Source organism: Carya illinoinensis, chromosome 5 (assembly GCF_018687715.1).
Source record: "Carya illinoinensis cultivar Pawnee chromosome 5, C.illinoinensisPawnee_v1, whole genome shotgun sequence".
NCBI classification, from domain to species: Eukaryota; Viridiplantae; Streptophyta; class Magnoliopsida; order Fagales; family Juglandaceae; genus Carya; species Carya illinoinensis.
In genome coordinates, this window is record NC_056756.1 from 144,158 (window position 1) to 166,524 (window position 22,367).

A 22,367-nucleotide genomic window follows, 5' to 3' on the forward strand; every position below is an offset into this window, starting at 1 on the left:
TGAGAATTGGAGGCTCATTAGTTTTTTTTATGAGGGGTTGCAACAAAAAATGAGACAATTTGTGGAGACCATGTGTAATGGAGCGTTTTTTAACAAAGAACCTGAGGAAGCTTTTGAATATTTTGATTATCTAGCTGAAAATGCACAATCATGAGATACATCTGATGTTCATGATAGGTCGGAAAGTTCAAGAACAATTTCAGGGGGTGGGAAATATAATCTGAGAGAAGTAGATGATTTGAATGCTAGGTTGGCTATGATTTCTAAGAAATTAGAAACCATAGCACTGAAGAAAGTGAATGAAGTACAAGCTGTACCTCAGATTACCTTGAGCTGTAATATTTGTGAGGACCAAGGACATTCAACTAATGATTGCCCGACCATTCCTGCTTTTAAAGAAGTTCTCTTGGATCAATCTAATGATGTTAATATGGTTGCTAAATCTTTTTCAGGTCCTTACTCCAACACCTACAATTCGGGATGGAGAAATCACCCTAATTTCAGTTGGAGGAGTGAACAAGCTGCTTTACCTGCACCCAACATAGCTGGTTCTTCACAATTTGCACCATACACTACCCCAGGAGGTTCAGGACCATCTCAATATGCCAACCACATGGTGCCAGCTCAGAAAAAGAACCTTGAAGACAATTTCCAGCAATTATCCACCAACTTCCAGCAGCTGTCCACCAATTTTCAGCAATTCATGCAAAGCCAAGCTGCTATCAACAGTCAAAATTCACAAGTCATTGCTGAGATTCGAGGGTCAATCACAAGGTTGACTACAACCATGAGTGCTCAAGAGAAAGGGAAGTTTCCTGCACAATCTCAGCCTAATCCCCAAGGCCAAAACCAACAATTTCAAAGTATGACAGGAGATTCAAATGTCAAGCAAGTCAAGGCTATTACAACCTTGAGAAGTGGTAAGGTGATTGGCGTTCCAGCTCAAGAGGTAGAAAAGAATGGTAACACTTCTAAACCATCTTCTGAAAATGAGGCACATGATCCTTTGAAATCTGAAAGTGTCCCAAGCACTACACTTGCACCTTTTCCTCAAAGGTTAGCCCCTTTGCACAAAAATAAGCATCATGCGGAAATTCTTAAAATTTTTAAGCAAGTTAGGATTAATATACCATTGTTAGATGCTATTCAACAGATTCCTACCTATGCTAAATTTTTAAAGGATTTATGTACCGTAAAAAGAAAATTGAATGTGCAAAAGAAAGCTTTTCTTACTGAGCAGGTTAGTGCTATTATCCAAACCAACACTCCTCCCAAATACAAGGACCCAGGATCCCCTACCATAGCTTGCATGATTGGGAGCTCAAAAATAGGCCAAGCATTATTAGACTTAGGTTCAAGTGTGAACTTATTGCCTTATAATGTCTATGTTCAGCTTGGATTGGGTGAGTTGAAATCTACTTCTATCACATTGCAGTTGGCTGATAGGTCTATAAAGATTCCAAGGGGTGTTGTGGAAGATGTTTTGGTTCAAGTAGACAAATTCTACTATCCAGTAGACTTTGTCGTACTCGACATGCAATTAACTAATCATTCTACTTTCCAAGCACCTGTTATCTTAGGAAGACCCTTCTTGGCTACTTCTAATGCACTCATAAATTGCAGAAGTGGAGTTTTAAAGTTGAGTTTTGGAAATATGACTTTGGAGCTAAATATTTTTAATCTTTGCAGGCAACCGCAAGAAGTTGAAGAAGTTCATGAAGTGAATTTGCTGGAAATTTTCATTGATGAAAATTCTGCACATTACTTTCAATTGATTAATTCTTTAGAAGAATTTGAAGAAGATTTGAAAATATTTGATAATGTTAATGACTCATCTTTTGTTTCTTCAATAGGTCAGCAAGTTACTCCACCATGGAGGCCAAAATTTGAGCAACTTCCACCATTGACATCAACCCTCAAGCCTTCGGAGGAGCAATCTCCAACTGTGGACTTCAAACCTCTTCCATTGGAGTTGAAGTATGCTTTCTTAGGACCACAAAGCACCTTCCCTGTGGTAATTTCTTCTCACTTAACTAGTGAACAAGAAGATAAATTGCTAGAGGTCCTTAAGAAACATAAAAAGTCTATTGGGTGGACAATGACTGATATAAAAGGTATAAGTCCCTTGGAGTGTACCCATAGGATTTATTTAGAAGATGAAGCAAAGCCTTCTAGGGAAATGCAAAAAAGGTTGAATCCCACAATGAAGGAAGTGGTTAAAGGTGAGGTGTTGAAATTGCTTGATGTGGGTATCATTTACCCCATCTCGGATAGCAAGTGGGTAAGTCCCATTCATGTAGTTCCAAAAAAATCCAGGCTTACCATTGTTAAAAATGAACAAAATGAATCGATTCCTACAAGGATTCCTACTGGTTGGCGCATGTGTATAGATTATAGGAAGTTGAATGCCGCCACTAGGAAAGATCATTTTCCTTTGCCTTTTCTTGATCAAGTGTTAGAAAAAGTTGCTGGACATGCCTTTTATTGCTTTTTAGATGGATTCTCCGGCTACTATCAATTAGAAATAGCACCAGAGGATCAAGAAAAGACCACCTTTACTTGTCCTTTTGGTACTTTTGCTTTTAGAAGAATGCCTTTTGGTTTATGCAATGCACCAGCAACTTTTCAAAGATGCATGCTTAGCATCTTTAGTGACATGATTGAAAACACTCTAGAAGTGTTTATGGATGATTTTTCTGTATTTGGTGATTCATTTGAGAGTTGTTTAACCAATTTACAAGCTGTTTTGGCCAGATATGAAGAGAAACAATTACTACTTAATTGGGAGAAGTGTCATTTCATGATACAACAGGGCATTGTTCTGGGACATATTGTTTATCTAGAGGACTTGAAGTAGATAGAGCAAAAATTGAGTTGATTTCTAAACTTCCTACATCTAAGTCAATAAAAGACATTAGATCTTTTCTTGGACATGCGGGTTTTTATAGGAGATTTATCAAAGACTTTAGCTCTACTTCTAAGCCTCTATGTAAGCTATTGATGAATGATGTAAAATTTGATTGGACACCCGAGTGTCAAGAAGCTTTTTGTCGGCTTAAAACTTTGCTAACCATTGCTCCTATTCTTCAACCTCCTAATTGGTCACTTTTTTTTGAAATCATGTGTGATGCAAGTGATTTTGCTGTAGGAGCTGTTCTTGAATAGCGTAGGAACAAACTTCCTTATGTCATTTACTATGCAAGTAAAACTTTAAATTTTGTTCAAAAAAATTATTCTACTACTGAAAAAGAATTACTTGCTGTGGTATTTGCTTTAGAGAAGTTTCGTGCATATATTCTTGGTTCTCCTATAGTCATCTTTACTGACCATGCAGCTCTCAAGTATTTATTGGCAAAGAAAGATGCAAAACCAAGGTTGATTAGATGGATACTTTTACTCCAGGAGTTCAATATTATCATCAAAGACAAGAAAGGAGTAGAGAATGTGGTAGCCGACCATTTGTCCAGGCTCACAGTTGCTGAAACTGAACAACCGACACCTGTTCTTGATTCTTTTCCTGATGAACATCTTATGTTAGTTGAAAATTTGCCTTGGTTTGCTGATATAGTAAATTTTTTGGTGACAGGACAAACACCACCTCATTGGAGCGCTCAAGATATACGAAAATTCATGCATGAGGCGAGATCGTTCTTCTATGATGATCCTTACCTGTTCAAGTATTGTTCAGATCAAATCATTAGGAAGTGTGTGCCCAATGATGAAATTTGTGGTGTCTTAAATTTTTGCCATACGGAAGCTTGTGGTGGGCATTTTTCAGCCCACAAAACAGTGGCCAAAATTCTTCAAAGCGGATTTTATTGGCCAACCATGTTCAAGGATGCCTTTAGTTTTTGTAAAACTTGTGAACCTTGACAGAAATTAGGAGGAATCACTAGGAGAAATATGATGCCTATGCAACCCATACTAGTGATTGAAATTTTTGATTGTTGGGGAATAGATTTTATGGGACCATTTCCTTCTTCTTATGGCTATTTATACATTTTGCTTGCTGTTGACTATATTTTTAAGTGGGTTGAGGCAGTCCCTTGCAAATCTAATGATCATCAAGTTATTTTAAAATTTTTAAAAGAAAACATTTTTGCAAGGTTTGGCATGCCTAAAGCCATAATCAGTGATAATGGCACCCATTTTTGTAACAAGCATTTCTCGGCCTTAATGAAGAAGTATGGTATCCATCACAAAATCTCTACTCACTATCATCCTCAAACCAATGGACAAGCTGAACTAGCAAATAGGGAGATTAAAAACATTCTTGAAAAACCAGTTAACCCGAACAGGAAGGATTGGTCTTTGAGATTGTCTGATGCCTTGTGGGCTTATAGAACAGCCTTTAAAACCATTTTGGGCATGTCTCCATATAGACTAGTGTATGTTAAGGCTTGCCATTTGCCTGTAGAGTTGGAACATAGAGCGTATTGGGCCATTAAGCAATGCAATTTTAACATTGATAAAGCCGGTTGCGTGAGAAAATTGCAGTTGTCTGAATTGGATGAGTTGAGGAAAGATGCCTATAACAACCCTAAGTTGTCCAAAGAAAGAATGAAGAACTTCCATGACAAACACATCCAACGTAAGACTTTTGAGCCTAATCAAAAAGTGTTATTGTACAACTCTCGGTTACACTTGTTCCCTGGTAAGTTAAGGTCTCGATGGAGTGGGCCTTATGTGGTACAAACTGTTTTTCCTCATGGTGCTATAGAGATAATGAATCATCTCAATGATAACATTTTTAAGGTTAATGGTCAAAGGCTCAAGCCTTTTATTTCTAACTTTGCACCTGAGGAATCTACTCTACATTTGCTTGATCCTAATTGATGGATCTTGATCTATCCATTTCTTTTCATTGTTTTCTTTTGTTCTTCAGTTTTTATCTTTTATTTTGGTTGCATTCCTTTCAAAGCTATCCAGGTACTTCATTTTCCTCTTTCCTTCAGTTTTTCTTTGAATTTTCGGTTCTTCTTTTAGTTGTTTTGCCCCTTAACTGCTCTCTTTGTGTAAATTCTTTCGTTTCTCTTGCACCATTGAGGACAATGCTACAATCTAGTTGGGGGGTGGAAGAGAATTTAATTTTCTGTTTGCATGCCTTACACTTATGTTGGTCCACTTTGGGGGGAGTGTTAGTAATGAGTTGAAAGCAGATTAAATCTCTCATTCTTGAATTTTACATGCTGGAAAGTGATCAAAAAAAAAAATTGGATCCGTCCGTGACCTGACAAGTGTAGCTGGAGATTTGAAAAAAAATCGCCTGATGTTGTTGACAAACGAGATTGAAGGCTCCGAGTTTCTAAGAAATGTCATTTTCACCGAAAAAAAAATCACATTACTCTTTGACTTGGATGATAGCTCGTCTGGTTCTTTATGCTATCTCTATAAAATCAGTCCTGAAGTTCATCCAATCCGCATCAAGTTTTCTTCTCATCTCTATAACTCATCTGCATTCTGTCAACATTCTCATTTTAAGCCTTCTATTCCTTTGTCAATGGCTCATTCTTCTAACATTTCTCTAGATCCCTCCATGAGGCATTCTGCATCTCAACCTCCTGTCCTTTCTGCAACTACCATTGGTGCCATGTTGCAACAAGAGAATAATAGTATGGCTAATAAGTCAGACTCCGATGCTATCTACGACTTGGTGAGTCTTGGGACTCGCTACTCATCCTCTATTGTTGCTTTTTCCTAGCGGGTACAAGCCAAAAACCATGAGGTTGAAAGGCTTAAAGAACAAATTGTTGTACTTCAACGAATTGTTCAAAAGTCTCACACAAGGGAAGGAATCATTCGGCAGAAGAATAAACAGTTGAAATCTCTATTAGATTCTTCATTTCGCTTGTCAGTTCCCATGGATAGGAATGACATGATATTGTATGAAGAGAATGAGTGTCTCAAACATGAGGCTAAGAACCTCAAGTTTATGTAAAAGTAAAAAAAAAAAAAAAATTCTTTTTCTTTCTTGCTTGTTTTGCATTTTGTTTATTTTGTTTTGAGTCCACTACTCTGGAGGATCCTGCTTATTAGAATTAATTTCTGATTTTTCATTATATATACCGTATTTGTTTGTTTTGTTTTTCTTTCTTTTGCTTTTTGTGTTTTTAACTTTGACAGAAATCTACTCCTTGTGTACGCTCGAATATCTCAGGTGAATTTTTTTTCCTCTCTGTTTAATCATTTTCATCTCAATATATATTCTACAGTGTTTATTTTGCTCCAATTCATGTCTGTATAATATACATCATCGAATATTCAATTGCTGAACATTGAGGACAATGTCACATTTAGTTGGGGGGAGGGTTTTCTGTTAAAAATGTGTTAAAATTCTGTTAAAAAATGTGTTAAAAAAAAAAGATTTGTTGAGGTCATGAAACATGTGGAATGTAGTGCAAATATGAGTATATGTCAAAAGAGGGACTTATCCACTTTATTTAGTTATTAAACCAAGGGAAAAATGTTAAAAGTTTTGCTAAAACACACACAACACATACCTGGAAGGCCTAGAAAGACTACATTGAGTCATTGTTGGTTGATTTACACTTCAATTGTTTGAGACTCTAATGAACCATATCCTAATGGCTTAGGAAGAGATCTGAAATGAATTAAATGAGAAAAGGGACAAGCCAGGGATCCAAAAATAAAAATAAAAATAAAAAAATAAAAAAATCCTTTAGGTAGACTAGTGGTAAGGGCTGACTTGTGAAAGTGTGGATAGGCGCACATTCATAGGTCCGATTCCCCACTAAGAAATCTAAAAACATAAAAAAATAAAAATTACATTTGTGTAGTGGAAAAGGCTGCCTATTACCGGGGTCCTTACAAAAAACAATTAAGCACTTTTCAAAGTGTAATGGCGTGAAAGCCGCCACTACAATGGTTTTGAATTAGAGTAAGACCATGTGGTTTTCTCAGATTGGTTGTTGTGATTGAAACTGTTAATGTCTCTTGTAGTCGATATTGGAATTCTAACCCCATTTCCATGCACTTGAGAAAGCAAGCTTTGTTACATGTAATTCCCTTGGTTGATTAACTAAATTGTGTATAAATCTCTCAGTTGATACAAAATTCAGATTAATCTATCTCCAGTGTTCTTAAACTCAACAAGTCTATTTCATAGCATGTGATTTTTGGATTTTCTGAAATTGTAGTTGGTAATCTCACATTTGCATGAATTCATTCGCTTTGTTTGCTAGAGTCTAGCAATAAGCTAGTTGGGGTGTGTGATAAAGGATTCAAATTGCATAATTAAGTTGTTTAAATGAGTGATTTATTTTATCAAATAAGGATTGAATACTTAATTATGCATCAAATTCTAATATTGAATGTCAAATTAATTGATGCCAATATTTTATACACATAAAGTTCTATATTTGCCTTTTAAATAATTACATTTTTAATGTACTGCAGGGCATTTATGAAAATATTAAAAGAGAATAAAATCCAGCTGGATGAGGAGTAGGACAACATATGAAATTAACACAAGATGAAGGGGCATTTCAGAATTTTCACAGAGAACATCACGCATAGACAGAGGGGCTGCTTCTATTTTATTTTATTTTTACTTTACTTTCATTTTTTTTTGGACGGCTGGAGGCTTCATTTCCAGGCCTAGGAGGAGAGTAGTTTTGAGTTTTATTTTTCTTTACTTTTCATTTAGACTTTTGGGGCGGCTGTTTTTGTTTTTTTTTCTCTTGCACTTTACTTTTTCGTTTAGATAGGAGGCAGCAGGATATGTTTTGGAGACTTTTTTTTTCATTTTGCTTTTTGGACTTCACGGCTGGAAGCTTTTGTCCAGGCCTAGGGTAGAGTAGTTGAGGGTGGAATTTATTTTTTCCTTACTTTTCGTTTAGGCAGGAGAGGGCGGCTGGATGCGAGTTCTTTTCTTATCCTTTTCATTTCGTTCGGGCAGCAGAGGCTTGGAGATGGGTTTTATCTTTTCATTGCTTTTAGTTCTTAGTTTTTTTTTTTACTTTAGTTCTAGGCTATTCGGCTGGTTTGCATTTTACTTTCTTGTTAGTTTAATCTCTTTCCAGACCTTAAGGAGCCGACGGGAGGCTTGGACGCTGGGCTTGTTTTTTCATTTCAGTTTTATTTTTTTGTTATCCAATTTTACTTGTTATTTTATTTTTCTCTTATTTATTTTACTTCAGTTTTTAATAGACTCACAAATGCTTAGAGAGATTATCCATTTAGAAATGATAGGCTAGATTTTTGGACTTGGGATTCAATAAGTAACTTATGACTGATTTGGGGTAATTTTTCTTCAATATTATGTGATTTCAATGATTAAATTAGTAGATGATATTTCAGTTTACATCTAGAAAGGATCGAAGTTCTTTGTTCTTGGTTTAGATTAGTTGTAGACTTAAAGGCACAATTAATACTTGAACAAGTAACAAGACTTTGATGGTTTTCTTTCATTTTTTTACAATTGTTATATAATCTGTCAAGTAGTTTTGTTAGACCAAGAATTGTTGTTCATTGCTATATTATCCGACCATGACTTCTAAGAATAGGATCATGGTTGAGAGAATGTGAAAAAAGAAGTAAATCCATCTCCAAATCAGTGGGTGAAAATTGTATCCCAAGTGTTTGTTTTATTGTTTTTTACAAGTTTAATTCATTTGCTACACTTTTTTTTTTCTAAACTTATTAGTTTTGGTAATTTTAGAAACATAGATTCACATTAATTTTCAACTTTCATAATCGATACATTTTTTTACACAAAGGAAATTTCACGAACGCTTTGATAACTCTTTGTCCCTGTGGAATACGATCCTGGACTCATCCTTGATACAACTTGACACTTCTACAGTTTTACAGTTAGTAGGTATGTTGTCGGCCTCCTTCACCTTCCACTGGACATAAACTGGGTTAAGAATTGTTTGCCCAATCCTTCGAAGTTATCGATGGATCCCAACTGCAATGCTCCAAACCACCCTCAGGCATTCCCTTCAAAGTCAAAGGGAAAGCCCTACATACAAAAATCATAACAGCTGTTAAGGACATGTTTCACTGCTTCTCACACATGATTACCTGCAATCAAAGAGTTGTGTAGCTTGGGGTTTCGGGAGAATGTCGCTGATGCCTAAGTCAGTAATAATCATAAAGAATCTCTCTCTATCCAAAGAATCAGATAGGTTCCATTGCTATACTTGGATAGAGCCCACGATGTTTCTATTGATAATTGATAAGTATCTCATTTGATATTTGAAATTCAAACTTCGAGATGTTGGGGTTTTAGCCTATCCTAAATAAACTGATGGCTCCCCTCACCGAAACTCCCATGCTGCTATTCTTTTAGTATTTGAAACGGACTGGGCTCTCTGTTGAGTGGGTTAAGGTATGGCCCAATGGGCCTCGAGGATATTAAGCCCCTTCCAATAGCTAAAAAGTTTATCTAATGTTTTAATTAAAAAATGTATAAATAAAGTTTAAGCAAACATAAATTATGATTTCAAATCTTCACAAAATTTTTAGAGAATTTTAATGACTATAAATAAAATTACTTTATCTATCTTCTCTTATGGTATACATATATATATATATATACTAGTTGGCACTCAACGTGCAAGACACGTTTCTCTAGTTGGAAGGAAAAAAATATATTCATTAGATACAATATTACCAGACAACTATCAAAATTTCCAAGAATAAAGACCAATGCTTGAATAAATAAAATGCATGAAAAGATAGTAATGATAGTAATAATTACTTTCTATTACTAAAGTATTAAGTCAAAGACAAATAAGTTAAAACTGATACAAGTTTGAAGGAATTGAAATTACAGTTTTATTGAAATTACAGTTTTTTCCTAACAAGAGCATATATGATGAAGATGTTTTTTTCCATCAATTGATCAAAATAGAGAACCTGAAAAAGGACAGATCAATATGAAAAATACATTTGTCTGGGTGAAATAATTACTTTTAAAAAAATAATATATATTTTATAAAAAAGTTCATTCTAATTAATAATTTATACCCAAAAAATATGGGACTCGAAAGCAAATAAAATGCATCACTTATAACCTACTTTAAGCCTTATCTTTTTCTAGAATCCTTTGACTTTGTTACCCATAAATCTTTAATGTTATTACCATTCAGATATAATGTGGGTCAGGTCTAATATCAAATACACACTCGATATAAAGCAAGAGCGAATGAGGAAAGAGACATTTCACATTCATAAAACCAAAAAACAAGGCATTCTGTGAAGCCCAACCCATTGGTTTGTATCCAGCCCCTTTCTTTCCTTCATGCGGCATCATTTTGGCCTCAAATGCTTTAGGGCTTTGCTTCTTTTTCTTCTTGTTCTCCCTTGCGTCGAACAGCTCCTATTCCTTCTCCATTGCAGTTCTTCTTAGTTTCTTTTGCAATATGTGCTGTGCTGCAACTGTCCTCCTCCATTTTCATCTAATATTTGCTTGCACTTTAATCTCTTTATTTTGGTTTTTATTTTTCTGCAAAACCGAACTTTCTCTTCTCCTCTCTTACATTTATTTTTTCATCTGGTTTTTCTCCATTTGTAGGTCAGCTTGTGAGCTTCCATGCTCGGCTCTCTCTCTCTCTCTCTCTCTCATATCTCTCTCTGTATTTTCAACAGCTCTATGTCTGTCACGTGCCATCTTCTTTCTCTTAATGTTGCTTTGTTCTTCCTCTCTGTGTCTCCAGTTCTTTTATATAGAAAATGAAATATAAAAAAGACTTGTTCTGGAAAAACAAATACCTAGTTCTCTTCCATCACCGCTTCTATCCATTGACCAAATCTTCTCTTTTTGCAGATCCCAATCCCAAAATAATATAAAGAAAAATCCAGAGCCAATCCCATTGGAAAAAAAAATAAAATCAAACAACAAAAAAAATTATATCTTTTAAGAAATCTGTAAATAATGAAATGAAAAAAAAACCCACCAATTTTAGAGAGAGAGAGAGAGAGAGAGAGAGAGAGAGAGAGATGGCCTAAGGGAGAAAAAAAGAGAAAATATTGTTCTCTGGTTTCATTCTTGCAGTCAGAAAGTGCACTTGTAATAGATATAAACGGATACTTAACGGGGTGAAATGAAATAAATGGAAAACAATGAAAAATTACTGTTTATCCGTTAGATAGCCACTTATATATATAGAAGATATAAATATTTAAATGTAAATATTATTTTCCTAATAAATCTTCCTAAAAATTAAAATTCTTATTTAAAATATTATATGAAATAAGATTAAATGGACAATAGTAGACCTAAAATATTAAATTTTAGTAAAAATAGCAAAAAGTTTACTTGGAAATATTTTATTTTGTAGAGCCTTGGGGCCAGGCCCCCCTCCCTTTGCTTCTTCACTGGACGCCTTCTTCGTCCTCTTTATTATGTTGATTAGGGTTCTAAGCGAGAGGAGTGAATGAAAGTGTGTAGTTGGAGAAACAACTAGATCACAACTTATTTTATAATCGATTAACATCTTCTATTATTTTATAAAAATATTTTTATTTTTTAAATCTTAATTATCCATCAAATTTAATTTTGTTAATTTCATCTAATCCACAATTCTTTTAAGTTAAAATTTAGATAAGAAAAATGTTAGATCCGCAGAGATCTTATAGAAATAAATTTCAAAAGAGAAATGATATTTACAGTTGTGGTTGTGCAAGCGGCATGCAGTCGCTTTGAAAAAAATGAATTAATATAAAACTCACATGAAAAAAAAACTAACTTTTTAATCATAGACTTCACTTTTTTTAAAATGATTATGCAGTATTTACAATTTTACAACTGTATATAACATTACTCACTTCAAAATTAGCATTACTTAATATCAACTGAACATTTCTAAAAAAAGATAATAGATATTGGGCTTTGCTTGCAGGATGATCCATCCGATTGCCGAAAAACAGATGATCCATCCGGCCCATGGGGAATAAATGAATGGGCGGAGCCCAGAGGAGAAGTTGACAGAGGCCTACGCAAACGAACACACCAAAATCAGAATATCATTCTGAAAAGCTTTTCGGGACCTGGGGCTGGGAGGAGGGGTGGCTGCTGTCCATTCACATCCTCTACCCCGATTGGCCAGAGGCACTGAGTTTGCTTTCTCCATGAAAACAATCTCTCTTCCATCTCCGTATACTTGGGACGGTGCTTCGCGCTGTACCTACGCTTCTTCTTTTACGACTCCATACAAAGTTATTATAATGGGCAGGAGCAAGAAGCAGCCTACACCTCCATCTCCTAGGGTTTTATTTCTTATCATTCTCATTTGCTTTATCAACTAGTACTTTTCCATTTACTTCGACACCCGTTTCCCCACCCTTTCGCGTCATTTCATTAATATTTGATGTAAGGAGTAAGACTGGTTATTATATATTTATTTTTTGAGCAAATTAGAAGGAAAAGATTTAGCGAGTTTTGTACCATCAGATGTATTTTGATAAAATGCATTATATATATATATATATATATATATATATTTTGGTGTGAATTATGATAATAAAAGCAACTTGAGAACAGTCTGGATGCCAATGCTCTGTAAACCATATCTAATTTTGAGCTAAGAGCGTTAGTCTAAGTGTGTATAAAAGGTAGGGAGCGTTGCAGCTTACTACTGAGAATTGATACTTCTCTTCACTTTAGACTGCATGTAAGAGGCGTTATGTTGACAGGGTTCGGAGCCAACTCCTCCCAGAATTACTTCAAATGTAAAGCAGAATCTACAGTTTGTAAGGTTATGGAAGGTAGGTTACCTGCGAAGATATTTAAAGCTGACATTCATAAACGTATTCTCAAGCTCACCTGGCAAAGCTCTTGTAGGAGTTTCAAAAAAGGAAGTCTGGACAATCTAAGCCTGCTACCAGTTATCGCAGAAAAAAGGTGCAGAAGGAGGATCTTCCAGAGGATACCGAATACTATCGCGATCCTACCATGACCCTCTACTAGTAATAATCTTTTCAGGTTTCTTTCTCATTTTCATTTGCCATCTTAATTATCTTATGCCTTTCGGAGAAGTATTTTCCTTGTTTGCTAAATTTCTTCTACAGTACAAACCAGGGTATAGATAGTGCAGTCCCCGTCTTGCTTGTTGATGGCTATAATGTATGTGGATACTGGATGAAGTTGAAGAAATACTTTATGAAAGGGAGACTTGATATTTCTCGCCAAAAGCTAATTGATGAACTTGTAACATTCAGTATGCTAAGAGGTTTGTACTCTGGTTTTTTTATTAGTTGTATGAACAGGCTTCTTTACAATTACTATTATAAAAACAAGGAGACTTAGTTAAAACAGGGGCAGAACTACACACATGCCTTTTCTTTTTTTGGGTCCCAGGGAGGAGAGATAGAACTCATAAAAACTGATTTTTGCTGCCCCACCAAATTTTTTGTCCTTGTGTTGGGGGGGGGGGGGGGGGGGTTTGCCTTACGTATAACTCATAAAAACCTATGTACTTTGGCTATGCCTATTTACTTGATTCAATAAAACTTATTATTACTTATCGAAAAAACAAAAACAAACTACATGTTTATGCTTAACTGTTCTTATTAAGGGCAGAGCTATATAAATGATCACGCATTCACATATTCTAATAGCTACCTAACGAATGGTATAATGGTTAGTTTTGGGTCCATATATATGAATTTGTGTGAATTATATTGACAAATCTTTAGTTCTAAAAGCAATTTGTTTCTTAATATTTCGTTTCATGAGTATACAGCTTCCTGTGTTATATTAAAACTTGAGTCGGTTCTTCTGTCCCACGATCTTTCTCTAGAGAATTACCGCTGTATTTGTCTACCAATGTTGTCTTGTGATGAGTAGTTAAATTAGATGGTTTCTTCTTAGTGTGTTCTCGGTATCTTTATCTCACCATCTCATTATTTGAAACATTTGCAGAGGTGAAAGTAGTAGTTGTATTTGACGCTATGATGTCTGGACTCCCAACACACAAGGAAAATTTTGCTGGGTACTATTTATGAACCTACACCATAGTTATCACTTTCTTCAACTGCATTGTATTCTTAATCAATATGGAGCTTAGTGGTTCATTGGGATTAAAGCAAGAAGTGTCTATATGTTGTTGGCTTATATGTGTGTATATGTATTGACTACACACTACTTGTTACGTATCTTGTATTCCTAAGGTCATATTTGTTAGATGTAGCACGATTTATTGTCTTCCCTGGCAGATCTTATTTATTGGATAATAATGTTTTGATTGGTCATAGTTTGTCTCAGCAAGCACAGCTGCACAGCTTTGAAGACATGTTCTCTGCATATTTGTGTAATAATCTTACTTTATATTATTTTCTATTTCATCATGCGCAACATGTTGTACCGCATTATGCATGAAAACTAATATTTATTTTTCTTAATATATTGTTTCGTTACTGTTCAGTAACAATGAACCACATGGATGTGGATAAGCCCAAGTATTTTCTAGTCAAAGCCCGTTTGATTTTTGGCTGTTAAATTCGTGATAATTGGAAACCAGCCCCATTTATGACTCCTAAATGGATCCAAAGGATAGCAGCATATTTACCCTAGAACTCCTAGCCATTAGGATTCCTAGAACCCCTTTTCATAACAAAGTTAAATTTGTGCACCCTATTATTAGGTTTTCCTGGTCTCATTAAAAGGATAGCCTCAAAACTAGAAAAAGTAGAGGCTTCCATGAGTCTGGAAAGCTTTTATAGCAATCCCTTGTAATGTTCTTCAAGAAAACCAATCCCTAACCCTAGATAACTGTTGCAACTTCAGGAGATTGAAAAAAGAACCAGCCTCACCCTATCTAGTCCAACCCTTTTCCAGAAACTTCAAGTAGGTGATTATTGAAGCATTTGTTATTGATAGAAACAGAGGCAAGTAGCATGATCATACCCTTACATATATGGTAAACAATGTTTTTAAAGTATTATGTGTGTATGACCCTTTATTGAAAGCTCATTTTTATGTACCATGTTATGATATGATGGAGGTGTAACACCCATTTCGTATAGGTTAGGAGCACGTGCTTTTGTAACTATTCTCGATTAAGAGACCCAACATAATAAAAATATCAAATTTATCGAAAATAAATTCCCAAAAATCTAGGGTTCTTTGGATGAAGGAAGGTGATAACTATACAAAATTTTTTCACCAAATGGCAAATTCGCATAGAAGGAACAATGCTATTGAAGTTATTCAAGATGGTGAAAACATGCTTTCGGATCAAGAGGCCATCAAGGAACATGCTGTTAATTTTTATGAGAGGTTGTTCAAGGAAGACTACTCTTGGAGACCTAAGTTAGATGGATTATCTTTCGATGTAATCGACCCTGAAAGTGCAGCATGGATGGACAGAGTTTTTGAAGAAGATGAAGTACTAGATGTTGTTAAAGGAATGGCTAAAGACAAGGCTCCGGGCCCGTATGGGTTTTCTATGGCTTTCGTCCAAGCTTGTTGGAACATTGTGAAGGAAGACATCATGAAGGTATTTCTGGAATTTGCTTCTGTGAAGTTTGAAAAAAGTATCAATGCTACTTTTATAGCCTTGATTCCTAAAAAGGTGGGGCCAGTCCATATGTGGGATTTTAGGCCAATTAGTTTGGTTAATGGGGTCTACAAGATTATTTCTAAGGTGTTGGCCAATCGGATGATTGTTATTATGGGAAAAATTATATTGAAGTCTCAAAATGCTTTCGTGAGAGTTAGACAAATTCTAGATTCTGTTTTAACAGCAAATGAATGTTTGAATTACAGAATTAAAATGGGTGAATTTTGAGTCTTGGTTAAATTGGATATGGAAAGGCTTTTGATCATGTTTGTTGGGATTTTTTATTGTATCTCCTTGGCCATTATGGTTTTGGTGAGAGGTGGCGCATGTGGATAAAGCATTGTATTTCGACATCAAGATTCTCTATTTTTGTAACACCCCGTTCCCGTAGCATAGAGACGTTACTAACAAACATGATAAAATGCCCGGTAAAGAGACTCATTACTCTGAAATACCTCATTTATTGAAAGAAACTTAATTGAAAGGATATAAATAGTCTTGAAACGTGAAATTGAATAAAGCAAAACATGAGCTAGTCTTAAGCAAGACTAGTTATTGAAATGACATAAAAGAAACTTAATCCTTGTGTAAAAGACATTTATTCATCTCTAAGTCCTTATACTAAATCTACTCCTAGCCATCCATCTCTGCATCATCATAATCACTATCTGTGGCAAACAACATAGAAGAAAACAAAAAGACAAACAACAAAAAAATGAGTCGAATACTCAGTAAATAATACATCATACCGTAAAATACTATCTAGCTTAGCATAAATTTGATTTTTAAAGCCTTATCATAACTTTCATATAACATTCATGGATTAACATGAGTGGAAACATTCATAATCATGGCAAACATGAAGCGTGAATGCATGAGTAACTTGTTTATCTTGAATTGTACTTATTTCATGGTGAACCACGCTTGACTCCATGGCACCACATAACTTGTCATGTAGTGAAACACGCTTGAGTCCATGTTTCCCTTAACTTGCATAACATGAAGTGAAACACGCTTGGGTCCGTGTTTCACTTATCTTGCTTGACATGGAGTGAAACACGCTTGAATCCGTGTTTCACTCATCTTGCTTGACATGGAGTGAAACACGCTTGAGTCCGTGTTTCACTCATCTTGCTTGACATGGAGTGAAACACGCTTGGGTCCGTGTTTCACTCATCTTGCTTGACATGAAGTGAAACATGCTTGGGTCCATGTTCACTCATCTTGCATGACATGGAGTGAAACACGCTTGAGTCCGGGTTTCACTTAACTTGTGGTAACCACGCTTGAGTCCGTGGTACCGTCTTAGCATAACTATGGTAAACACGCTTGGGTCCGTGTTACCTTAAAATGTTTATCTTTCTTGATGCATGATAATTTTCTTGGACTTCTTAGACTTTTCTAGCATGGCATATTCTTGTACATGGCATGGCATAACATGATATATTCTTGTACATGGTATAGTATAGCATGACATGGCCTAACATGATTTAATCATTTTATGACATTTCATGGCATGCATGATCTGAGAACTAATGAACATGTCATACATGATCTGGCTATTTATTACATGGCATGCTTGACTTAAGTTATTGCATGAACAATACATGGCATATATGGTCTAAGTACTACATGAATGAAGCATGCATGATCTGGCTATTTTAATTCATAGAATACCTATCTTAAATTATTATATGATCATATCATGACTTCCATGTGATTTTAGTAACATTCAATCCATTAATCAACAATCCATAAAAGCATAACATATATATAGGCTTACTTTCATGTAAATCATCGTAATTCATAGAAGTTCGTGAAAGCGATCTAACCTTGACTTGGCTCTTAGCGCAACGTAGATAACCATCAAAACTATATCATATTATCATACCCAATTATAATATTTACATTACGTGTACATTTATATGATCATACTATTTACCTCTTAGCGCTGCTTCCGAAATCTCACGTCGTAGCTCGTGACCTATACGAGGCACTAGACGTTACTAATCTTTCTAGAAAACGTGTCATAGCAATCTAATTACTTAAAATCTTACCATAGAGATAATTTAATAAATAAGTAATTAATAAAAAGAATAAATATAATCAGAACATAACTAAATAATTTCTAACTGAATTAACCTAAATTCTAGGTTCGTATGTTACAATTTTGGTGTGAATGATAACCCGGTGGGTTTCTTTAATAGTTCTTGTGGTTTGAGGCAAGGAGATCTGATTGAGGACCTCTTCATACTCACTAATGGAATGTTACATTCCTTAGATATGCTCAAGGAAGTAAGGGAGATGTTCTTTGGAGGAATATTTTAGATGTCAAATATGGGAGCGGCTGGGGAGGTTGGTGCTCTAAGGAAGTAAGATGGGCTTATGGCGTGGGAGTTTGGAAACTTATCTGGAATGGTTAGGATGATGGCAACTGCAAGTTTGAGGTGGGAAGGGGCATGTGACTCATGTTTTGGCATGATATTAGTTTCGGGGATGTTGCTTTGAAAAAGGCTTTCCCCTCTCTTTATATGATTGCATATGATCAAGGCTCTTCGGTGGTTGATAACATGTGTAGTACTGCTGATTCCATTACTTGGATTGTGAGATTCACTAAGAGCGGTACAAGATTGGGAGGTGGGAGACATCACTGATTTCTACAATGTTATATGCGCTGAAGCATAGGGTAGGAATGGAGGACAGATTCCTCTGGACTTGCACAAGGAACAAGAAATTTTCAGTTCGTTCATACCACAAAGCCTTGTTGACCTACTCCTTCAATGACTTCCCTTGTAAGAGCATTTGGAGGAGCAATGTTCCCCTCAAGGTTGCTTTCTTTGGTTGGGTGGTTTCACATGGTAAAATATTAACAATTGACAAGTTAAGAAAGCGTAGACTCTAACTTATCAAAAAAAGAAAAAAGAAAGCGTGGACTCTATATAATGGATTGGTGCTACATGTGCAAACGCAACAGTGAATCAACAGACCACATTCTTCTTCATTGCGAAGTAGTTAAGGTATTGTGGGATGTAATCTTCTGGAGGCTTGGTATCTCATGAGCCATGCCTAGGAGGGTGATAGATTTATTGTTTTGTTGGCAAGGGATTAGGGGCAATCGCCAGATCGCAGCTGTATGGAAGATGGTACCTTTATGTTTAATGTGGTGCACATGGAACAAAATAAATGACCGCTGTTTTGAGGACAGGGAATGCTCTCCGGATAGTTTTTAGGGATTTTTTCTTGAATGGAACGAACCTTAATGACTTGTATGTTACTATCAGTAGCACGTAGTTTGTAATTAGGCTTTTTCTTGTATACCTCCTTTGTACTTGGCTTTTGCCTATTTACGTGGATCAAGAAAACCTCTTTTACCTATTAAAAAACAAAAGATATGCTCAAGATTGGGAAGTTGATGATTTTTCAGAGTTCTATGAAAATGAACAATACAATACAAATCCATGAAAATGAAAATGAACAATACAAATCCATTCCTATGGAAGAGTATTTGGAAGACAAAGGCGACTTTTTTGTATCAACGGCTTCCTTGGGGAAGATTCTCACTCTAGACAATCTAAGGAAACGTTGAATCATAGTCATGGATTTGTTGTCGAATCATAGTCATGGATTTGGTGTCGTATGTGCAAAAAGAGTGGAGTTCGGTTGACCATCTACTATTTCATCGTGAGATTGCTAGGACACTGTGGAATGAAAGCTTTGCTTGGATAAGATTAGCTTGGGTGATGGTGAGACAGGTAATGGACCTCCTAGCTTATAGGAGAGCCATTTGGGGGTAATCTCAGATCGCCTCAATTTGAAATATGGTTTCAATTTGTTTATGGTTGTGTATTTGGAGGGAGAGGAACGAAAGAAGTTTTGAAGATCGAGTGCGGTCAATGGATGAGCTTAGAAATCTATTTTTCAATACTTTATTCCATTGATCGATTGTAATTGATTTTCATGGCATGTCTTTTCATGAATGCTTTGTATCTCTAAACTAGCAAGCTTAGGTGTTGCTTTTGTATATGTCCCATATACTTGGGTTTTTGCTTATTCTTTTGATCGATAAAATCTTGTTTACCGATAAAACAATAATAATAATAACTCATTAGACTTCTCTTTCTCTTTCTTTAATGGCCACCACATCTTAACCCCCATGTGCAAGGTTGTGTACCGGTTCCTCTACTGCATTACCTATGCCCACAAGGTGAGCCGCTTAACTTATCATAACATACTACGATGGACCAGTTTAGGTCTGTGGCTTGCACATCTACTCATAAATGCATTGGTACCATGCATCTCATATAGTCATTCTTAAAGCTTCTATCATAACTTGTCTTTTATCTTTCTTAAAAACAAATTGGGCCTCCATGTAAGCCTCCACAGTCAATAAGAATAGGAAAGTGATGTGAACAGAACCTGGGCAATTTCTTTTGAACAAGATCATGATAATGTGCTTCCCATTCTAGTGATAGTGGAAATACATCGATCCTTGACCAAGATGGGTGTTCTCGGTTGCATGACCATGTGAAAGAGCCATTTGCAAGAGGAATATGCAATAAATCTTGTTTAGAGATGAAGTTAGAGAAGTCTACCATTGCTAGGTTAAAGCTAGAGCCACTTGATCTTTCACTCAGGAATCGAGTGACATTGACGTCGCCCCCAATACACCAACATAAGTCCCATGTGTTGCTTAGTCCTGCCAATTCATCACATAATAAACTTTTTGTGCGATTGAGATTCGGACCATAGACCATTGTGAACACCCACTGGTATCCATCCACTACATTCTTGAATAAGCAAGCCACCATAAAGCCCCCTAAACAATCCTCTATCTTTTTGCTCATTCTACCAAGCCATGACAATGCACAATACAAATCCATTCTCATGGAAGAGTATTTGAAAGACATAGGCACCCTTAAAGGCAACATTTTTTTATATGGACAGCTTCTTTAGGGAAGATCATTACTCTGGACAATTTAAGGAAACGTCAAATTATAGACATGGTGTTAGAACCCCAAGGAAAGTGGCCATGGGCCATGCCTCAACACTATCGTTGACATGCCAAGACAGCCCTTGACATTGTCTTTTGACATGCCAACACAGCCCCTAACACTGCCATTGATATGCCATAACAACCCCTAGACACTGTTGCTGACATGCCACAGGCATGCCATGGCCCCTGTGATGGAAGCCTCACTCTCACTTACTTTTGATTGGCGTGTTGGGTGGCTAGATCTAGGGTTACCTCAAGGCAACACAAAAATCAAAATTGGTTGTTGAAAATCAAGACTGACTCGGGCTAGCACTTAACTCTCAAAAGTATTAAAGATAAAATTCTCATTCATTGAATAACATAACAGTAATTGATGAATAAACAAACAAAACCGAAATATAAATAGAGAAACCCCTAGGGTTGGCACCACATGCCTCCCCCTCTCTTCCCTTAACTTAGATCTAGATCTAGATCTCACTTTTAGATCCACTTCTAAGTTTTAGGAATCCTAAGTTTAAAGAAACAACATCTAATGCATAAAATAAAGGAAATTAACTAAGAATTAAACTATTCATAAAAAAAAAACTAAGAATTAAACTAGGAATTAAACTAGGAAATAGCATAAACATATTAAAAATAAATAAATCCCTAAATAAAAGGAACATAGCCGGCCCCCACCATGAATGGTGCCTTCACCTTTATTTTTTAGGAACCTTCTTGTCATCTTGTCATCGAACCTTCTTGTCATCCAACCCCTAAAATCAAGGAATTGGCCGACACATTAAATTTATCTAGTTGCACTTGTCTTGGACGCCCATCGCCTCACCACCCGAGCCATGCATGCAACCCAATGCAACACTCCTAGTCTTGGCACGCCTAGCCCTCATTGTGGCATTGCAAATGGCTCCTCAAATCTCCATCACCCTGCCATGGTACGCCCTGGACAGCCCAGTAGGCATGCCCCTAACACTCAGCAGCACATAGCAGGCATGCCACGGCCCTTGAAAGCCCAGGAGGAGGCTAGTGACATGCCTCAACACGCTCCAACAGCACATGGCCTAGCCATCAGCACGCCAGGGCCATGTCAAGACATGCCCCAGCGCCATAGCACCTGCCCAACGAGGTTAGTGACATGCCTCAGCAAGCATGCCAGCTAGGCGCATGGCCCATGCAAGCGCCCAGTAGCCTTAGCACCCAGGCCACTGCCTAGGCCATGCAAGGCCAGCACACGGCACCTGCTTGTGCCCATCAATAGCCACGCCCAGGCCCATGCCTGGGCCATGCCACACTAGCAGGGGTGCCACAGTAGGCCAACGCCCAAGCCACTAGTTTGGGCCATGTCAGCCGTGCACATGGCCATGCCATCCACGCCCAGCGTGACACCCATGGCCCATGCCATGGGCCAGCCTAGACCAAGCCAAGCACTAGTGCTTGCCGTGGGCTCCCATGAGCCCCACACCACTTTCAATTATTTATTTATTTATTTAATTTATTAATTTATTATTTATGAGACCTATTAGGGTTTCCAACTATGTAAGTCTATAAATAGGATCCTTAGCATTTCATTTTGCATCTTTTGGCATATTTCCTTTGTAGACGGACTATTGTCTTTGATATCTCTTTTCGGTACTTGGCACTTGGGTTATTTGGGTGCAATTCGTAAATCCCAAGCAGGGGATCATCACCTTGCAATTCATGAATGAGAGATGATTCATTTATCAATCATATGACATATTTTTCTTCACTATTCCATTGTTGATCCTTTACTTTCATTGTTATTCATTTATTTTCTCTTTGATTCCACAAAGTCTTGCATAATCTTCCATACCCATTCCATAATTCTTTAG

At 36.5% G+C, this 22,367-nt stretch overlaps 1 protein-coding gene across 4 annotated transcripts in view; it reads left to right on the forward strand.

The window, feature by feature from the left end:
* The first annotated feature begins 11,967 nt into the window (after nucleotides 1–11,967).
* LOC122308760 (uncharacterized protein YacP) overlaps nucleotides 11,968–22,367 on the forward strand; it is a 31,427-nt gene continuing 21,027 nt past the window's right edge. The window contains exons 1-6 of one of the 4 annotated variants that reach the window (XR_006242219.1): nucleotides 11,968–12,234; nucleotides 12,661–12,732; nucleotides 12,809–12,933; nucleotides 13,036–13,196; nucleotides 13,889–13,958; nucleotides 14,221–14,276. Coding sequence is in view for 3 of the 4 variants with exons in the window: in XM_043121970.1 (XP_042977904.1) it covers nucleotides 12,097–12,234; nucleotides 12,661–12,732; nucleotides 12,809–12,933; nucleotides 13,036–13,196; nucleotides 13,889–13,958; nucleotides 14,221–14,276 (622 nt within the window). In the remaining variant the exon portion in view is untranslated. The remainder of the gene's footprint in view (nucleotides 12,235–12,660; nucleotides 12,733–12,808; nucleotides 12,934–13,035; nucleotides 13,197–13,888; nucleotides 13,959–14,220; nucleotides 14,277–22,367) is intronic. The other 3 variants (XM_043121970.1, XM_043121969.1, XM_043121968.1) reach the window with 3 other exon arrangements.